General features: G+C 37.6%; 1 protein-coding gene across 7 annotated transcripts in view; it reads left to right on the top strand.

The window, feature by feature from the left end:
- PHKB (phosphorylase kinase regulatory subunit beta) overlaps positions 1-18,527 on the top strand; it is a 258,964-nt gene that overhangs the window by 96,425 nt on the left and 144,012 nt on the right. For all 7 annotated transcript variants that reach the window (XM_060185615.1, XM_007536683.2, XM_007536681.3 and 4 more), the window contains 2 exons: positions 2,505-2,620; positions 10,912-10,975. In XM_060185615.1, coding sequence (XP_060041598.1) covers positions 2,505-2,620; positions 10,912-10,975 — 180 coding nt within the window. The remainder of the gene's footprint in view (positions 1-2,504; positions 2,621-10,911; positions 10,976-18,527) is intronic.

Here is an 18,527-nt window from a genome sequence, read left to right as displayed (position 1 = left end):
ATCGGCTGATGCAATGTTATTTGATGTGGATTGGAGAGGCATGCGGGAAAGTGGGCCCTATCCTAAGGTTCCAGGACTGGGAGAAATATAGGCTCTATAGTGGAGATGTGAGGTTCCTGCTGTCTTAGGGTTCAAAAAGACAATGGATAGTTAATGTTATCATCACATTATTTGGTAATTGGGTACAACACCATTCCCACCACCAAAAGACTGTGTCCCATCCCACCCACCCACCCCAACCCTCCCATCGCCCTGGGAAGCCAAATATCCACCCTCACCCTCACCACAGGGTTTTTACTTGGGTGCCCTACTTTCAATTTAGTCAGATACTGTTTTTAGTTTCCCTTTCAGATCTTCTTTCTCAAATTCTATTGATGAGTGGGATCATCTCATACTCATCTTTATCTTTCTGGCTTAGCTCACTTAACATAATTCCTTCTAGCTCTGTCCAAGATGAGTCAGAGAAGGTGAGTTCATTGTTCTTGATAGCTGTAAAGTATTCCACTGTGTATATATACCACAGCTTTCTCAGCCACTCATCTGTTGTTGGGCACCTGGGTTGCTTCCAGGTTTTAGCTATTATGAATTGTGCTGCTATGAACATAGGAATACACACCTCTTTTTGGTTGGGTGCTATGGAGTCCTTGGGGTATAACCCCAGGAGAGGAATTACTGGATCATATGGAAGGTCCATGTCTAGCCTTGTGAGAGTTTTCCAGACTGCTCTCCACAGAGCCTGTACCAATTTACATTCCCACCAGCAATGTGAAAGGGTTCCTCTGTCCCCACATCCTCTACAGCATTTGTTGCTGCTGTCCTTTTTGATGTATGCCATTCTCACAAGAGTGAGGTGGTATCTCAATGTTGTCTTAATTTGGATTTCTCTGACAATCAGTGACCTGGAGCAGTTTTTCGTATGTTTGTTAGCCTTTTGGATCTCCTCTGAGGTGAATATTTTGTTCATATCCTCTGCCCATTTTTGGATGGGGTCATTTACATTTTTGGTGCTAAGTTTGTTGAGCTCTTTATATATTTTGTTGATTAGTTTCTTGTCTGATGTATGGCATGTGAAGATCTCCTCCCATTCTGTGAGGGGTCTCTCTGTTTGTTTAATAGTTTCTTTGGATGTGCAGAAACTTTTCAATTTGATGTAGTTCCATTGATTTGTTTCTGCTTTAGTCTTTCTTGCAATTGTGTTTGATTTATCAAAGATGTCCTTGAAGTGTAGGTGGGAAAGTGTTTTACCAATGTTTTCCTCTAAGTATTTGATTGTTTCTGGTCTGACATCCAGGTCTTTGATCCATTTAGAGTTGATTTTGTTTCAGGTGAGATAAAGTGGTTCAATTTAATTCTTCTGCATGTTTCAACCCAGTTTTCCCAGCACCATTTTTTAAAGAGAGCCTCCTTCTTCCATTTAATGCTTTGGGCACCATTATCAAAGATTAGATGTCCATAGGTGTGGGGATTTATTTCTGGGCTTTCAATTCTGTTCCACTTGTCTGTGTGCCTATTTTTGTTCCAGCCCCCCCCCCCCCAGCCTATTTTTATCTTTCCCTAGTGGGGTAGGTCTCTGGAAAGGTGAGATTCCAGGAGGCACTGATGAAGTCTTCTACCTAAGGAATTGTACTTGTATTTTTTATTATTTTCCCCCATTTTTTTTTAAACGAGAGCACTACTCAGCTCTTACTAGTAGATTAAACCTAAATTCCTGACATGCAAGTCCTGTATTCTACTACTTCACTGACTCCACAGCTCCCACTTATATTTCATAATGTATAATAAATTTATGTGAATAATCATTTTATATTCCCAGAGCAGTGAATCTGGGTTCCTTTTTTCCACATTTTTACCAGCACTTGTTTTCAGTCTTTTTGATGTAGGCTAACCTCAACAGTGTGAGGTTTAACATGAATATGAATAGACACATCTCTAAAGAAGACACACAGATAACCCATGGACACATATAAAAGTACCCCATTGACTTTAATGGAAATGTGGGGCTATGAAAAAGAGAGGAAGATTATATTCCAAGAACTGTAGTCTTAAGGCTCCAAGCTGATCTTACATGGCTCCTCTAACAGGTCCAGTTTTTTAGGCATTTAACATTTCAGTTGGACATTTTAGATCCTGAGTAAATCTAACATTCGAAGACATAGCTTTATATTTTTCCTAATTCTTAAAATATATAGTTCTTATAATAATAATAATAATAATAATAATAATAACAGTAAAGCATTGATGTGTTGTGGTTTGAACATTGAAAGGCCTTAAATTTTAGTTTTGTACTGTTTTATTCGGCTTCCACTTTAGGCTTTATATTTGAAAGTGTAACAATATTTACTCATGTATAGCAAAGTACTCCAGGTTATGTAATAACAGCAAAATTTTTCATGTTAAAAAGCGGTGCTTAGCAAATTTGTATTTGAACTTCAGATAGTATCTAATTATTTTTATCAGTATCTAATCATACTGGTACTACATGAGTCTCTTTTCTTTTCCTTTAGGTCTCTTTTATTCAAAACCTTGTGTTTTGTGTTGAAAGAGTTTACCGTGTGCCTGATTTTGGGGTCTGGGAACGAGGAAGCAAATATAATAATGGAAGCACAGAACTACATTCAAGGTAATTTGCTGTTTTCTGAGGGTTTTTTTAAATTTCAAATGAATTTGAATATGAATAAAAATCAAAGTTTTAGCTTGGAGCTTTGGCTTCTATGTTACTTTTTAATGTTTTCTTTTCTATTTGTGATGCAGATGAAATCCACTTAAAATTACACCTAAAGCATCTGTTCTCTGTGCCCAAAAACAGATACAAGAAGGGAGCAGACTGTCTTCTCCATTCTTCTTAGATGTATATCAGCCTCCAATCCAAAGATTATGGTTCAGTCTGGTCATTTTCTTTCTTTTCATGGAAATGACACAGTTTCAAAGACCAAGTACAAGAAATTGCCAAACAGCAATTGCATATGTGTTGTGGATAGTATTTCCTTCCGTGTTACAAAGCTGATTTCTATCCCAGCCACGATTCTCATACCCTTCATGTGAAACTTAACTTTTAAAAGGCTGGGAGGTAGATGCTCCTCTTAGAGCATACATGTTACCATGTACAAGGACCAGGGGATCAAGCACTGGATCCCCACCTCCAGAGGAAATTTTGCAAGCATGAAATGGTACTGCATGTGTCTATTTATCTCGCCCTCTTCTTTCTCAATTATTCTATATCTTTTATCAACAAAAATAATTAAAAGAAATAAAATGGACTTTAGGGATGGTGGATTCATCATGCACACACCTAACTCCAGTGATAATCCTAGTGGCAAGAAAATAAATAAATAAATAAAAACAATAAAATATTAATTTTTAATGTTTTCTGTAAGAAATATGTTCAGCATCGTGATCTGTGGTTTAGTGGGTTTAAATAAATAATATTAGCTGATGACTGATATTGGTAGTTTATAAAATTTTCTTAAACCTTTGGGATAAGGAAATTGCTTCATCAACTGATACTACTTTTTAAAAATATAATTACTTATTGAGATGGAAAAATTTTAAGTTAAATGTGTAACCACCTTACAATATAATCTTTAAGAATATAAAAAGTTATAAACTATAGTTCATTTTATATTTTTTATTTATAAAAAGGAAACACTGACAAAATCATAGGATAAGAGGGGTACAACTCCACATAATTCTCACCACCAGAAATCCATATCTCATCCCTTCCCTTGATTGTGTTCCTATTCTTTTTTTTATTTTAAAAATATATATAAATAAAATTATGGTAGATAAGAATGAATTAAGAGAAACTAATCTTTTACATGCACATCATTAAAATTTCACATTTAATTTTTTCCTCCACCAGGGTTATTTTATTATTATTATTATTTAATTTTTTAATTTATAAAAATGAAGCATTGACAAAGCCATAGAATAAGAGGGGTACAACTTCACACAATTACCAACACCAGAACTCCGTATCCCATCCCTTTCCCTAATACCTTTCCTATTCTTTATCTCTCTGAGAGTGTGGACACAAGGTCATTGTGGGATGCAGAAGGTGGAAGGTCTGACTTCTGTAATTGCTTCCCCGCTGAACATGGACTTTGGCAGGTTGATCCGTACTCCTAGCCTGCCTCTCTCTTTCCCTAGTAGGGTGGGTCTCTGGTGGAGCGGAGCTCCAGGACACATTGGTGGGGTTGTCTGTCCAGGGAAGTCTGGTTGGCATCATGCTAGCATCTGGAACCTGGTGGCTGAAAAGAGAGTTAACATATAAAGCCAAACAAATTGTTGACTAATCACAAACCAAAAGCCTGGAATAGTGCAGATGAAGAGTTGGGGGGGGGTCTCCGTTCTATAGAGAGCTTGTAGCCATATTTTATATACCGAAGGGCCTGTGGCTATACTAGTTTTTTTATTTCATTATTTTATTTTATTTATAAAAAGGAAACATTGACTGAACCGTAGGATAAGAGGGGTACAACTCCACAGGATTCCCACCACCAGAACTCCATATCCCATCCCCTCCCTTGATAGCTTTGCTATTCTTTTTTTTTTTTTTTTTTTTTTTTTTTTTAAGAAAGGACACATTAACAAAACCATAGGATAGGAGGCTTACAACTCTACACAATTCCCACCACCCAATCTCCATATCCCACCCCCTCCCCTGATAGCTTTCCCATTCTCTATCCCTCTGGGAGTATGGACCCAGGGTCATTGTGGATTTTAGAAGGTGGAAGGTCTGGCCTCTGTAATTGCTTCCCAGTAGAACATGGGCATTGACTCGTCGATCCATACTACCAGTCTGCCTCTCTCTTTCCCAGGTAGGGTGGGTCTCTGGGGAAGCTGAGATCCAGGACACATTGGTGGGGTCATCAGTCCAGAGAAGTCTGGTTGGCATCATGCTGGTATCTTGAATCTGGTGGCTGAAAAGAGAGTTAACATACAAAGCCAAACAAATTGTTGAACAATCATGGACCTAAAGGCTGGAATAGTGCAGATGAAGTGTTGGTGGGTACTCACTGCAGACTCTTGTGTACTTCTGCTTTCAAGTACATATTTTGCCCTGGTTTATGGATACGTGTGAACATATGCTCTGTCTCAGGGTACCTGGTTATATCTAGGTTTGGAGACTTTATTGGGGAGTGTACTACCTGAAATGGAATTAGAGAATACTATGAAAGGAAAGGTCTCACCTGAGTGATGAAGCTGAAGGGTTGTCATTCCACACCTGAATTCTCTGGACACAGTCTGAAGTGAAGCATGTTGAGGTGGCACTCATTGTGACTAGCAGATACAATATTATTTTATATGAATTAAGAGAAGCATGCAGGAAACTGGTCCCCACCAAAGGTTCCAGGACTGGGGGAAATATAGGCTCTATACTGGAAATGCGAGGTTCCTGCTGTCTTAGGGTTCAAGAAGACAATAGATAGTTATTGTTATCATCACATTATTTGGTAATTGTGTTCACTTTGAAAAGTCCCGTGTTAGGGTTTGCTATATAATACCCAGAATCTTGTATATAGCTGTGCCACTGGTAGATTCTGTTCTACCTGGTGTAGACTTTTGAGAGAGTTAGCATATCAAAGATTCAGCCTATGTATTAAAAGAGACTCAGTCTTTGTTTTATAAAGTTCAAGACAGAAAATCAATTTTTCCCCTCTCATATTAATTAAATAGTGATTTATATGACTACATTTTAATAGGAGTGTACATAAACACCATTCCCACCACCAAAAGACTGTGTCCCATTCCACCCACCCTCACCCTCACCACAGGGTTTTTACTTTGGTGCCCTACTACAAATTTAGTCAGATGCTGCTTTTAGTTTCCCTTTCTGTTCTTCTTTCTCAACTTCTATTCTTCTTCTAGCGAGTGAGATCATCTCATACTCATCTTTACCTTTCTGACTTAGCTCACTTAAGATAATTCCTTCTAAACACCTAGAATTGCCAAAACAATCTTAAGGAAAGGAAACAGAAATGGAGGCATCACACTCCCAGACCTTAAATTAAATAAAGCCATCACCATCAAAACAGCATGGTACTGGAACAAAAATAGGCACACAGACCAGTGGAACAGAATTGAAAACCCAGAAATAAATCCCGACACCTATGGACATCTAATCTTTGATAAGGGGGCCCAAAGGATTAAATGGAAAAAGGAGGCTCTCTTCAATAAATGGTGCTGGAAAACTGGGTTGTAACATGCAAAAGAATGAAATTGAATCACTTTATCTCACCTGAAACAAAAATCCACTCCAAATGGATCAAAGACCTGGATGTCAGACCAGAAACAATCAAATACTTAGAGGAAAACATTGGTAAAACACTTTCCCACCTACACCTCAAGGACATCTTTGATGAATCAAACACAATTGCAAGAAAGACTAAAGCAGAAACAAACCAATGGGACTACATCAAATTGAAAAGCTTCTGCACATCCAAAGGAACGATTAAACAAACAAAGAGACCCCTCACAGAATGTGAGATCTTCACATGCCATACATCAGACAAGAAACTAATCACCAAAATATATAAAGAGCTCAGCAAACTTAGCACCAAAAAAGCAAATGACCCCATCCAAAAATGGGCAGAGGATATGAACAAAACATTCATTACAGAGAGGCTAACAAACATATGAAAAACTGCTCTATGTCACTGATTGTCAGAGAAATGCAAATTAAAACAACACTAAGATACCACCTTACTCCTGTAAGAATGGCATACATCAAAAAGGACAGCAGCAACAAATGCTGGAGAGGTTGTGGGGACAGAAGAACCTGGTGGGAATGTAAATTGGTCCAGCCTCTGGAGAGCAGTCTGGAAAACTCTCACAAGGCTAGACATGGACCTTCCATATAATCCAGTAATTCCTCTCCTGGGGATATACCCCAAGGATTCCATAATGCCAATCAAAAAGATATGTACACAGCTAACTTCATAGCTGCACAATTCATAATAGCTAAAACCTGGAAGCAACCCAGGTGCCCAACAACAGATGAGTGGCTCAGAAAGCTGTGGTGTATATACACAATGGAATACTATACAGCTATTAAGCACAATGAACCCACCTTCTCTGACCCATTTTGGATGATTCTAGAAGGAATTGTCTTTTTTTTCTTTTTTATTTAAGAAAGGATTAATTAACAAAACCATAGGGTAGGAGGGGTACAACTCCACACAATTCCCACCACCCAATCTACATATCCCACCCCCTCCCCTGATAGCTTTCCCATTCTCTATCCCTCTGTGAGCATGGACCCAGGGTCTTTGTGGGTTGCAGAAGGTGGAAGGTCTGGCTTCTGTAATTGCTTCCCCGCTGAACATGGGCGTTGACTGGTTGGTCCATACTCCCAGTCTGCCTCTCTCTTTCCCTAGTAGGGTGGGTCTCTGGGGAAGCTGAGCTCCAGGACACATTGGTGGGGTCTTCAGTCCAGGGAAGCCTGGCCGGCATCCTGATGACATCTGGAACCTGGTGACTGAAAAGAGAGTTAACATATAAAGCCAAACAAATTGTTGAACAATCATGGACCCAAAACTTGGAATAGTGGAGAGGAAGTGTTAGGGGGACACTCACTGCATACTCTAGTGTACTTCTGCTTTCAGGTATATATTTTGCACTAGTTTATGGATACGTGTGAACATATGCTCTCTCTCACAGAACCTGGTCTATATCTAGGTTTTGGGACTTTGTTAGAAAGTGAACCACCTGAGATGGAATTAGAGTATACTATGAAAGGAAAGGTCTCACCTGAGTAATGAAGCTGAAGGGTTGTCATTCCACACGTGAAGTCTCTGGACACAGTCTGAAGTGAAGCATGTTGAGGTGGCAATCGTTGTGTTGATTATTTTGTGATTGGCAGATGCAATATTATTTGATACGGATTGGGAGAGGCATACGGGAAAGTGGGTCCTATCCATGGGTTTCAGGACTGGGGGAAGTAGGGGATCTATAGTGGAGATGTGAGGTTCCTGCTGTCTTAAGGGTTCAAAAAGACAATGGATAGTTAATGTTATCATCACATTATTTGGTAATTGGGTTAACTTTGAAAAGTCCTTTTATAGGGTTTGCTGTATAGTACCCAGTATCTTGTATATAGCTGTGCTATTGGATGCTTCTGATCTACTTGGTCGAGGCTTTTGAGAGAGTCCACATATCAAATACACAGCCTATATATTAAGAAGATTCAGTTTGTGTTTTGAAAAACTTTGAGACATACAATTGATTTTCCCCCTCATATTAATCAACTACTGATTTATATGTCTACATTTTGCTAGGAGTGTACATAAATACTATTCCCACCACCAAAAGACTGTGATCCATCCCTCCCATACACTCCCACCCCCCACTGGCCCAGGAAGCTGCATGTCTACCCCTCACCACAGGGTTTTTACTTTGGTGCCCTACTTACAATTTGGTCAGGTCCTGCTTTTAGTTTCCCTTTCAGATCTTCTTAGTCAACTTCTGTTGATGAGTGGGATCATCCCATACTCATCTTTATCTTTCTGACTTAGCTCACTTAACATAATTCCTTCTAGCTCTGTCCAAGATGGGTTGGAGAAGGTGGGTTCATTGTTCTTGATAGCTGCATATTATTGCATTGTGTATATATACCACAGCTTTCTCAGCCACTGATCTGTTGTTGGGCACCTGGGTTGCTTCCAGGTTTTAGCTATTATGAATTGTGCTGCTATGAATATAGGAGTACACACCTCTTTTTATGAGTCTTTAAAGGATACTCAGAGGATTTACCACAATGTTGTTTCTGTATTATAAACTTCCTGGCCAGTCTGCCTTCTTTGCATCTTTCTGAGCTATTTGTTTACTTGATGTCTACTATTTCAGTTGTATTTAGTGAGAGGAATAATGAAAATAATGTTTTTTCTCTTTCTCACTCGTGTTTTGAAATAAATTTCCCAAGATAATTTTTTTTTTTTTTTGCCACCAGGGTTATCATTGGGGCTCTGTGCCTGCACTATGAATTGAATCCACTCCTCCTGGAGGCCATTTTTCCCATTTTTATTGCCCTTGTTGTTGTATTTATTGTTATTATTGTCATTTTTGTTTTTGTTGGATAGGACAGAGAGAAGTCCAGAGAATAGGGGAAGACAGAGAGGGAGAGAGAAAGATAGATACCTGCAGACCTGCTTCATCACTTGTGAAGTGATACCCCTGCAGTTGGGGAGCTGGGGTCTTGAACTGGGATCCTTACCCTGGTCTATGAGCTTTGTGCTATGTGCACTACCTAACCCTCAGCCCCCCCCCCCAAGATAATATCTTAAGGTTCTTTAATTTGGTGTTTATGTGCAAGGACCCCAATTGCTACAGTTATATTTATTATCCAATGACCTGCATTTCTTGAAAAACAACTACAAGATGGTTTTATTCAGATGTGCAATATAAAGAACTAAAGTATATTAACTTAAAAAAAAATCTGTAGGTGGAAAGGAGAGAACAAAGAATTGTGGTGGTGGGTACACTATGGAACTATATTCCTGTAAGTTTATGACTTTGTGAATGATTATTAAATGGCTACTAAAGGTAAATTTTTAAAAAAGACAAAAAAAAGTTTTCCATCTATTTATTATCCTAGTTTAAGAGTAAATTTTACTTGAGGTTATTTCATAAAATCATACCAATAACTAATATCATGATGGTATGACTAACTTAGAACTGATTCTCAAATTTAAAGTGCATTAAAGCACCTGGAGGAATTTTTAACACTTGATTATGGGGCCCCAGTCCAAGATAGGAATGAGAACTGATAGTTCTAATAAGTTCTCAGGTAATAAGTCAGTTCTGTGAAGCATACTTTGATAGTCACTGCTTGAGAGAGTTATGAAATAATTAGATTATTAATTTTAAATAATATTGCCATATATAGTTGCTTTGACTAGATGTAAGAAAATGTGTTAATAAGTAAAATAATCTGGGTGCTGATTTAAAATATCTTATGGTTCCTAGTTATAAGGTGGCAGTATCACACTTTTAATGAAAATTGTGTTTTTGCGGTTTCCAGCATTATAGCAGTTGAGAAGTCAAACTAGAATACCCTCCCTCCTCCCTCTCTCTCTTCCTTCCTTCCTTCCTTCCTTCTTTCCTCTCCCCCTCCCTACCTCACTCCCTTCCTTTCTAACTTTCTTTCTCTCTTTCCTTTTTTTTTTTTTCTTTTTCTTTTATCTCAGGTTTGGCTTATGGTATTGTAGGGGATTGGACCTGGGACTTTAGAGCCTCATGCATGAGAGTATCTTTGCATAACCATTATCGTATTTACCCCCTAACTCATATACTTTTTATTTTTATTTTTTTATTTAAGAAAGGATTAATTTCATATACTTTTTATTATAAAAAAAGAAGAATATAGCAAAAAATAAGCTATGAGTGATTCTGTGAGTATAATATAATGCCTATTTTATTGGACTCTAAGCAAAGAGTATTTGATTATGTATACTAAGCATTACTTTATGGTAGATGCATGATATGTGAGATCATTTTTAAGACTCTGAGTGGACATCAAATAGTTTTTGTTACATAACTGTAAATGATGCCCAACCCTATCTTGTTACTACTGTGTACATATTTAATGGTCCTTCTGACCTTTTCCTAAAGTTTATCATTTTTTGTTTTGAGTTCCAAGTATAATAACAAAATTCAAACTGCTTCTATAAATAGTATGGCAATTTGTCTTAGTCAAGGTGAACTTAAAAATATTTTCCCAGAAGGTCATTAAATATAAAAAAGAAAAATTTAAATAATGAAATGTCAAATCAATGTTTCTTAGACATTATTCTTGTATAAATTCTTGAAAGTGTTACTAAAGAAACTTGCTTGTGAACATATATCAGATAATGATTTTTTATTTTGTAGCCAGAAATATCAGAGTTACATATTATTTTCTTTTCTTTCTTTTAGCTCTGTTGGCTTAGCAAAAGCAGCTCTAGAAGCAATTAATGGATTCAACCTTTTTGGCAGCCAGGTAAAAAAATGACAATAGTAACATCAAACTAACTATTTTTCACTTGTGTGTTTAATTAATGTGGCCATTCTATTAAGAATATTAAGAATAAACCAAGTCTATTCTTATGATCAGAGGATATATAAAATATAACAAGTAGCCTATGATTGAAAATCATTCTATTTGAATGTGATTTGCCAGTTAAATTTTCATTTTCTAATTAAAAATCAATGCGTGGTTTAAAAATCATATCATAATTTTCATTTCCACACTACTTCCTCTTTTTGGTCCCTCTCATTTAAAAATTCCACACTTATATGTTATGCATTTTATACCATTTTGCATGCTAGTTTTAGTTTAATATATATTCATGCATATATCATATAGAGGAGAAATTTGTGTCTTGTGTGTTTTCATCATAAAATTTATCCTTAATTAAACCTCAACTTACTGTAATCATAAGTTTAAATGTTTTTTTTAATTTGGGTAGGAGAATCATGAGGATTGCTTAAATTTTCATAAAATCTTTAACCTAGTCAAATAATCTTTTCAATTAATTATGATTGATTTGTCAGTGGGATAGAATAAAATGTAGAAATACAAATTACTTCTCTGCTTCCACAAGTGTGCTTATTTTATATTTAAAATGTTTATTTGTTGATGGTAGAGGAAAGAGAGAAATGGAATCATCACTGTGGCACATGCAATGCCAGGGCTCAACCTTAGGAACTTGTGCTTAAAAGTCTAGTATTCTATTCATTTCACTACCTCCCAGGATCCTGGGCTGATTTTTAAAATTTATTTATAAAATGAAAATATTGACAAGACCATAGGATAAGAGGGGTACAATTCCATACAGTTCCCACTACCAGAGCTCTGTATCTCATCTCCTCTCTTGAAAGCTTTCCTATTCTTTAACCCTCTTGGGAGTATGGACCCAGAATCATGGGGTTTAGAAGATAAAAGGCCTGGCTTCTGTAATTGCTTCTCCACTGGATATGGGCATTGATAGGTCAATCCATACTCCCAGCCTGTCTCTCTTTCCCTAGTGGGGCAGGACTCTGGAGAGGTGGGGTTCCAGGGTACATTGATGGAGTCATCTGCTCAGGGTAGTCAGGTTGGCTTCCTAGTAGCATCTAGAACGTGGTGGATGAAAAAGTGTTAAGGTATAAAGTGGAACAAATTGTTAAATAGTCAGGCAAGAATATAGCAGATGAGATTTGGGGTCTCCACTTTGGAAAAAGCTAGTAGGTCTATTTTGGATATATTCCAGGGGACCCATGACTTTACTAGTTTTTGCCTGAGCCTGATAGCTAACATACAGGTTGACCAAAGATACTGACTAGAGAGATGGTGTCAAGAGTTAGAAATAGGACTAGAAAGCTGGATCAGGGAAGAGAGTAGCTCCCAAATATGGGAAAAGTATAAAAATATTGCTAACTGTAAATCCCATTGATTTGATCTGGAATCCATATTCGTCATAGGAGCCTGTGTAACCTCTGCATCCCTGTAGTTCTGAGCTTACATTCTGTGGTGATAGCTAGGAACATTCTAAGCTGCACTAATTTCAGGACCCATATTCCTCGAGTGGTAGAATATGTTGATGGGATGGTTTTTTATTAATAGTTATTTTTATAAATATTTCTAAAGTGAGAAGGCAGTATATAACTCTGAAATATTAAAATTCTCAGTAATGAAGGAACATTTAATAAATTGTGCTGACATACAAAATGAGATAAACTTTTTGTTGTGGCTGTTCTAATACTGTGCGCATCAAGTCTAGAGGCTTTTTAAAAATACACTTTTTTATTTCCTGGAAAAGATCAGAGAGAAATTGAGAAGAGAGAGGGAGATGGAGAGAGATAAACATTTGTAATACTGCTTCACCATTAATAAAGCTTTCCCCTACAGGTAACACCCAGGGGCTTAAACCTGGGTCAAATCTTGAATTTATGAATTTCTTCAATTGAAGAATGGTAACAAAACTGTCCCTATTGCCCTCTCACATACATAAACTATTCTCACTCGAACGCCCTCTAACATACAGACTCTAATTATATTAAAGAGTTAAGAACAGGAACAGACGTGAAAGTATTGGGAAGAGAGGAGGAACATCTCATTCTCAGTACTTTATTTTAAATTTTTTTTTACTTTTTTAAAATTTTATTTTTATTTTTTAAATAATTTTTATTTATAAAAAGGAAACACTGACAAAAACCATAGGATAAGAGAGGTACAACTCCACACAGTTCCTACCATCAGAACTCCCTATCCCATCCCCTCCACTGATAGCTTTCCTATTCTTTATCCCTCTGGGAGTTTGGATGCAGGGTCATTATGGGGTGCAGAAGATGGAAGGTCTGGCTTATGTAATTGCTTCCCTGCTGAACAAGAGCATTGACAGGTCAACCTGTACTCCCAGCCTGTCGTTTTCTTTCCCTAGTGAGGCGGAGCTCTGGGAAAGTGGGGCTCCAGGACACATTGGTGGAGTGTCTGCCCAGGGAAGTCCTGTTGGCATCATGGTAACTTCTGGAACCTGGTAGCTAAAAAAGATATAACATATAAAGCCATAAAAGTTGATTAATCATGAACCTAAAAGCTGGAATTTTGCAGATGGACATTTGGGGTCTCCGTTTTGGAAATAGTTAGTAAGTCTATTTTAGGTATATTCTAAAGGACCCATGGCTTTATTAGTTTTTGCCTGAGCCTGACATCTGATATGCAGGTGGACCCAGGTTATTGTCTGGGGATATAATGTCATGGCTGGAAAAAGGGCTAGAAATCTGGATCAGGGAAGAGAGTAGCTGCAAAATATGGGAAAACTATATAAATATTGTTGACGGTAAATCCCATCGATTTGACCTGGGGCCCATATTCAGCATAGGAGCCTTTATAACCTCTAAATCCCTGTACATCTGAACTTACATTCTGTGTCATCAGTATGAACATTCTGAGTTGAACCAATTTATGTTACCCAACCCCCCTTCGGTGGATGGAACATTCTCTACCATTGTTGAACCACATTGAGGGCAAGGTCCTATGGGGAGACCCCCAAAGGGATCCATTATGTTGTTATGATGGAGATGACCAGTGATAATAGGGAGAGTGATCTATTCAGGGTCTAGGCTCATTTTGTTTGTGTGGGAATCCCAGGACTCCCCAACTAGGGCCTCAGGTGATGGGGTGGCCTGGTAGTGATTAAAGAGTCATCATTAAAGTATGCCAGTCTCTTGCCCTTATTCAGCTTTTGTAGTCCTTACTTTGTCTGACAAGGTTAGCTTTGGAGTGATTGAGGGAAGTGTAATGGGAAGTAGGTGAGGAGGGTATCTAGATATAAGTAGGAACTATTTCATTAGGTACTTTAAGGTTTCTTTTTAGGTCTTTCTACTTGCTTGATTCATTTATTGACACTGCAAATTATTGTGCACTTTGTTTTAAGGTATATATTTTGCCCCAATTTTAGGATACATGTGTATACCTGCCCTATCTCATGGGCCCTGGTCTATATCTAGGTTTTGAGGCTTTGTTAGGAAGTGGACTACCCGAAATGGAATTAGAGTCCTCTGAGAAAGGAAAGGTTTCACCGGAGCAATGATGCTGAAGGGTTGACATTCCATGCCTGATGTCTCTGTATACATTCCGAAGGGAAACATTCCGAGGTAGTATTCATTGCATTGAAGAGATTGGGATCAACAGATGCAGTATCAATTGGTATGAACTGAGCATGCTGGAAAGTGAGCTTCACCCTAGAAGTTCCAGGACTGGGGGAAATTTGGGCTTTATAGAGGAAGCAGAAGGTTCTGCTATCTTAGGGTTTAAGAAGGCAATTGATAGTTATAACTGTAATCAAGTTATTTGGCAAATGGCTTGACTTTGAAAATCCCATTGTGGCCCTAATCAGGGAGTCCTGAGATTCCCAAACAGACTTGATGGGCCTAGAACTCATATAAATCCCTCTCTCCATTGTTGTCATTTCTATCAGAAACAACAAAATAGACCCCTTTGTGGGCCCCCATAGAACCTTGCCCTCAACTTGGATCAACAGTGATAGAGAATGTTCCATCCTCCAAAGAGGTTGGACCAATTTACATTCCCACCAGCAGTGCAGAAGTGTTCCTTTGTCCCCACAGCCTCTCCAGCATTTGTTGCTGCTGTCCTTTTTGATGTATGCCATTCTCACAGGGCTAAGGTGTATCTTAATGTTGTCTTTATTTGCATTTCTCTGACAAGCAGTGACCTGAAGCAATTTTCAATAAGCTTGTTAGCCTTTTGGATCTCTTCTGTAAGGAATATTCTGTTCATATCCTCTGCCCATCTTTGGATGGGGTCATTTGCTTTTTTGTTGCTGAGTTTGTTGAGCTCTTTGCATATTTTGGTTGTTAGTCTGTTGTCTAATGTGTGGCATGTGACAATCTCCCATCTGTGAGGGTCTCTTTGTGGGATGGTTTCTTTGGCTATGCAGAAGCTTTTCAATTTGATGTAGTCCCATTGATTTGTTTTTGTTTTAGTCTTTTTTGCAATTAGATTTGTATCATCAAAGATGTCCTTGATATTTAGATGGCAAAATGTTCCAGTGCTTTCCTCTATGCATTTGATAGTCTCTGGTCTAACCTCCAGGTCTTTGATCCATTTGGAGTTGATTTTTGTTTCTGGTGAGATAAAGTAGTTCAGTTTCACTCTTCTGATATTTCAAACCAGTTTTCTCAGCACTATTTATTAAAGAGAGCCTCCTTCTTCCATTTGTATTTTTGGGGCCCCTTTATCAAAAAATAGATATCCATAGGTGTGGGGGGTTATTTCTGGGCTTTCAATTCTGTTCTACTGGTCTGTGTACCTATTTTTGTTTCAGTGCCAGGCTGTTTTGATGATGATGGCCTTATGATATATTTTGAGAACTGGGAGTGTGATGCCTCCATTAATGTTTCTTTTCTTCAGAATTGTTTTGGCAGTTGTACGTGTTTTCTGGTTCCAGATAAATGATTGTAGTTTTTCTTCTCTCTCTTAAAGAAGCTTGGTGGAATTTTGATGGGTATCTCATTAAATTTTTATATGGCTCTGGGGATAATATTCATTTTGATGATATTTTTCCAATCCATGAGCATGGAATGTCTTTCTATTTCTTGGTATTATTACTTATTTCTTTGGATAGCAACTCATAGTTTTCAGTATACAAGTCTTTCACTTCTTTGGTCAACTTTATTCCTAGGTATTTTATTGATTTTGTTGTGACTATGAAAGGGAGTGATTTCTGGATCTCCTCTTCTTCGGACTTAGTGTTTGCATAAAGAAAAAAAAAAGATTTTTCTACATTGATTTTGTATCTGGATAGCTTGCTATATTGCCTAATGATTTCCAGTAGCTTTCTGCTGGATTCTTTAGGTCTTTCTATGTATACTATCATATCATCTGCAAAGAATGAGAGTTGAACTTCTTCCCTTTGATTCTGTATTCCTTTGATTCCTTTCTCGTCTGACTACTATGGCAAGAACTTCCAATACTATGTTGAAAAGTAATGGTTTTAATGGCCAGCCCTTTCTACTCCCCAATCTGAGGGGGAATGCTTCTGTCCATTGAGTATTATTTTGGCTGTAGGTTTGCTGTAAATGGATTCCACTATATTGAGGAATTTTCCTATTTCTATTTCCATTCTTTGTAGAGTTTTGAGCATGAATGGGTGTTGGATTTTGTCAAAGGCTTTCTCTGCATCTATTGAGATAATCATATGGTTTTTGTTTTTGCTTTTGTTGATGTGGTGGATGATGTTGATTGAATTTTGTATATTGAACCAGCCTTGCATTTCAGGGATACATCCCACTTGATAGTGATGAACAATCTTCTTGATACACTGTTGTATCCTGTTGGCTCGGATCTTGTTTAGTATTTTAGTAATTATGTTTATCAGATATATTGGTCTGTTTTTCTTTCATTTTTATTTTGCTTCCAGCATTATCATTGTGGCTCAGTGCCTACACTATGAATCCATTCATTCTGGAGGCTATTTTTTCCCTTTTGTTGCCCTTGTTTATCATTGTTGTTATTATTATTGTTGTTGTTATTGCTGTCATTGTTGTTGTATAGGACAGAGAAAAGTTGAGAGAGGACGGGAAGACAGAAAAGGGGAGAGAAAGAGACACCTGTAAACCCGATTCACCACTTGTGTACTGAACCCCCTGCAGGTGGGGAGCAGGGGGCTCGAACCAGGATCCTTACATTGATCCTTGCACTTCACACCATGTGCGTTTAAACTGCTCCACTAGCGCCTGCCCCCCTGTAGTTTTCCATTTTTTATGTGTCCCTATCTGCTTTTGGTATCAGTTTGATGTTGACTTCATAGAAGATGGAAGAGAGGGTTCCTGTTTCTTTGATCTTTTGAAAGAGCTTTAAAAGTATGGGTATTAGCTGTTTCCTAGGGCTTGTAGAATTCATTTGTAAAGTCAACTTGTCTTGAACTTTCATTGTTGGGAAGATTCTTAATAACTGTTTCAATTTCTTTGTCTGTGATTGGTGCATTTAGGTACTGTAGTTCTTCCTGGCTCAGTTTTGGTGGGTATATGTTTCTAGGAATTCTTCCATTTCTTCCAGATTCTCTAGCTTGGTGGTATTTTTTGTTCATAGAAGTTTTGCATGATTTTTTTTATTTCTGTGGTGTTTGTTGTGATATCCCGTGTATTGTTTACAATTTGATTGGTTTGAGTTTTCTCCATTTTTTTTTAAGTGAGTCTGGCTAAGGGTTTGTCAGTTTTGTTTAAGTTTTCAAAGAATCAACATTTGGCTTTATTGATCTTTCGTATGGTTCTTATTTTCTATGTTTATTTCAGCCCTAATTTTGTTCCTCTTCTAAGTCTTTAAGTTGTGTAGTAAGGTTGTTTACTTAAGCTTTTTCTTGTTCTCTAATGTGCGCATGTATGGCTATGAGTTTCCCTCTAAGCACTACTTTAGCTGTGTTCCATATACTCTAAAAGCTCGTGTCTTCATTTTCTTTAGTTTCTAGAAACATTTGAATTTCTTGCTTGAGTGCCTCTCTGACCCAGCAGTTACTAAGCAGCATGTTGTTACCAAGTTTTGTGACTTTTAGTGATTTTCTGTTAGCTGTTAAATGTTAGCTTTACTCAACTGTGGTCTGAGAAGATGCTTGGGATGATTTCAATACTCTTGAATTTGTTGATGCTGTATTTGTGGTCTATTCTTGAGAATGTGCTATGTGGATTTGAAAAGAATGTTTATTCTACTTTCTGAAAATGTCCTGGAGGTCTAAACTATCCATCTATTTGATTAATTCTGTTGTTTCTTAGTTGATTCTCTGCTTAGTTGACCTGTCTAATTGTGATTATGGGGTGTTAAAGTCTCCCACTATTGTATTACTATTAATGTATTTTTGAAGTTCTTTGAGTAGGTGCTGTTTATAGTCTTATGGGTTTTCCCCTGTATGTGACTTTTTTTTTTTCTGCAGCCTTTCAGATCCATTCTTTATCCTTACTTCTTTTCATTGTAACTGTAATGTGTCTTGACATCAGTGTCTCTCAATCTTTTTGAGATTTTTTACCTCTTTTCTTAGTTTCCTCTAGCTCATCCT

Source organism: Erinaceus europaeus, chromosome 2 (genome assembly GCF_950295315.1).
Source record: "Erinaceus europaeus chromosome 2, mEriEur2.1, whole genome shotgun sequence".
Lineage (NCBI taxonomy): Eukaryota > Metazoa > Chordata > Mammalia > Eulipotyphla > Erinaceidae > Erinaceus > Erinaceus europaeus.
The sequence above is the reverse complement of the archived record's forward strand: the minus strand, read 5'-3'. Positions and strand labels throughout refer to the sequence as shown.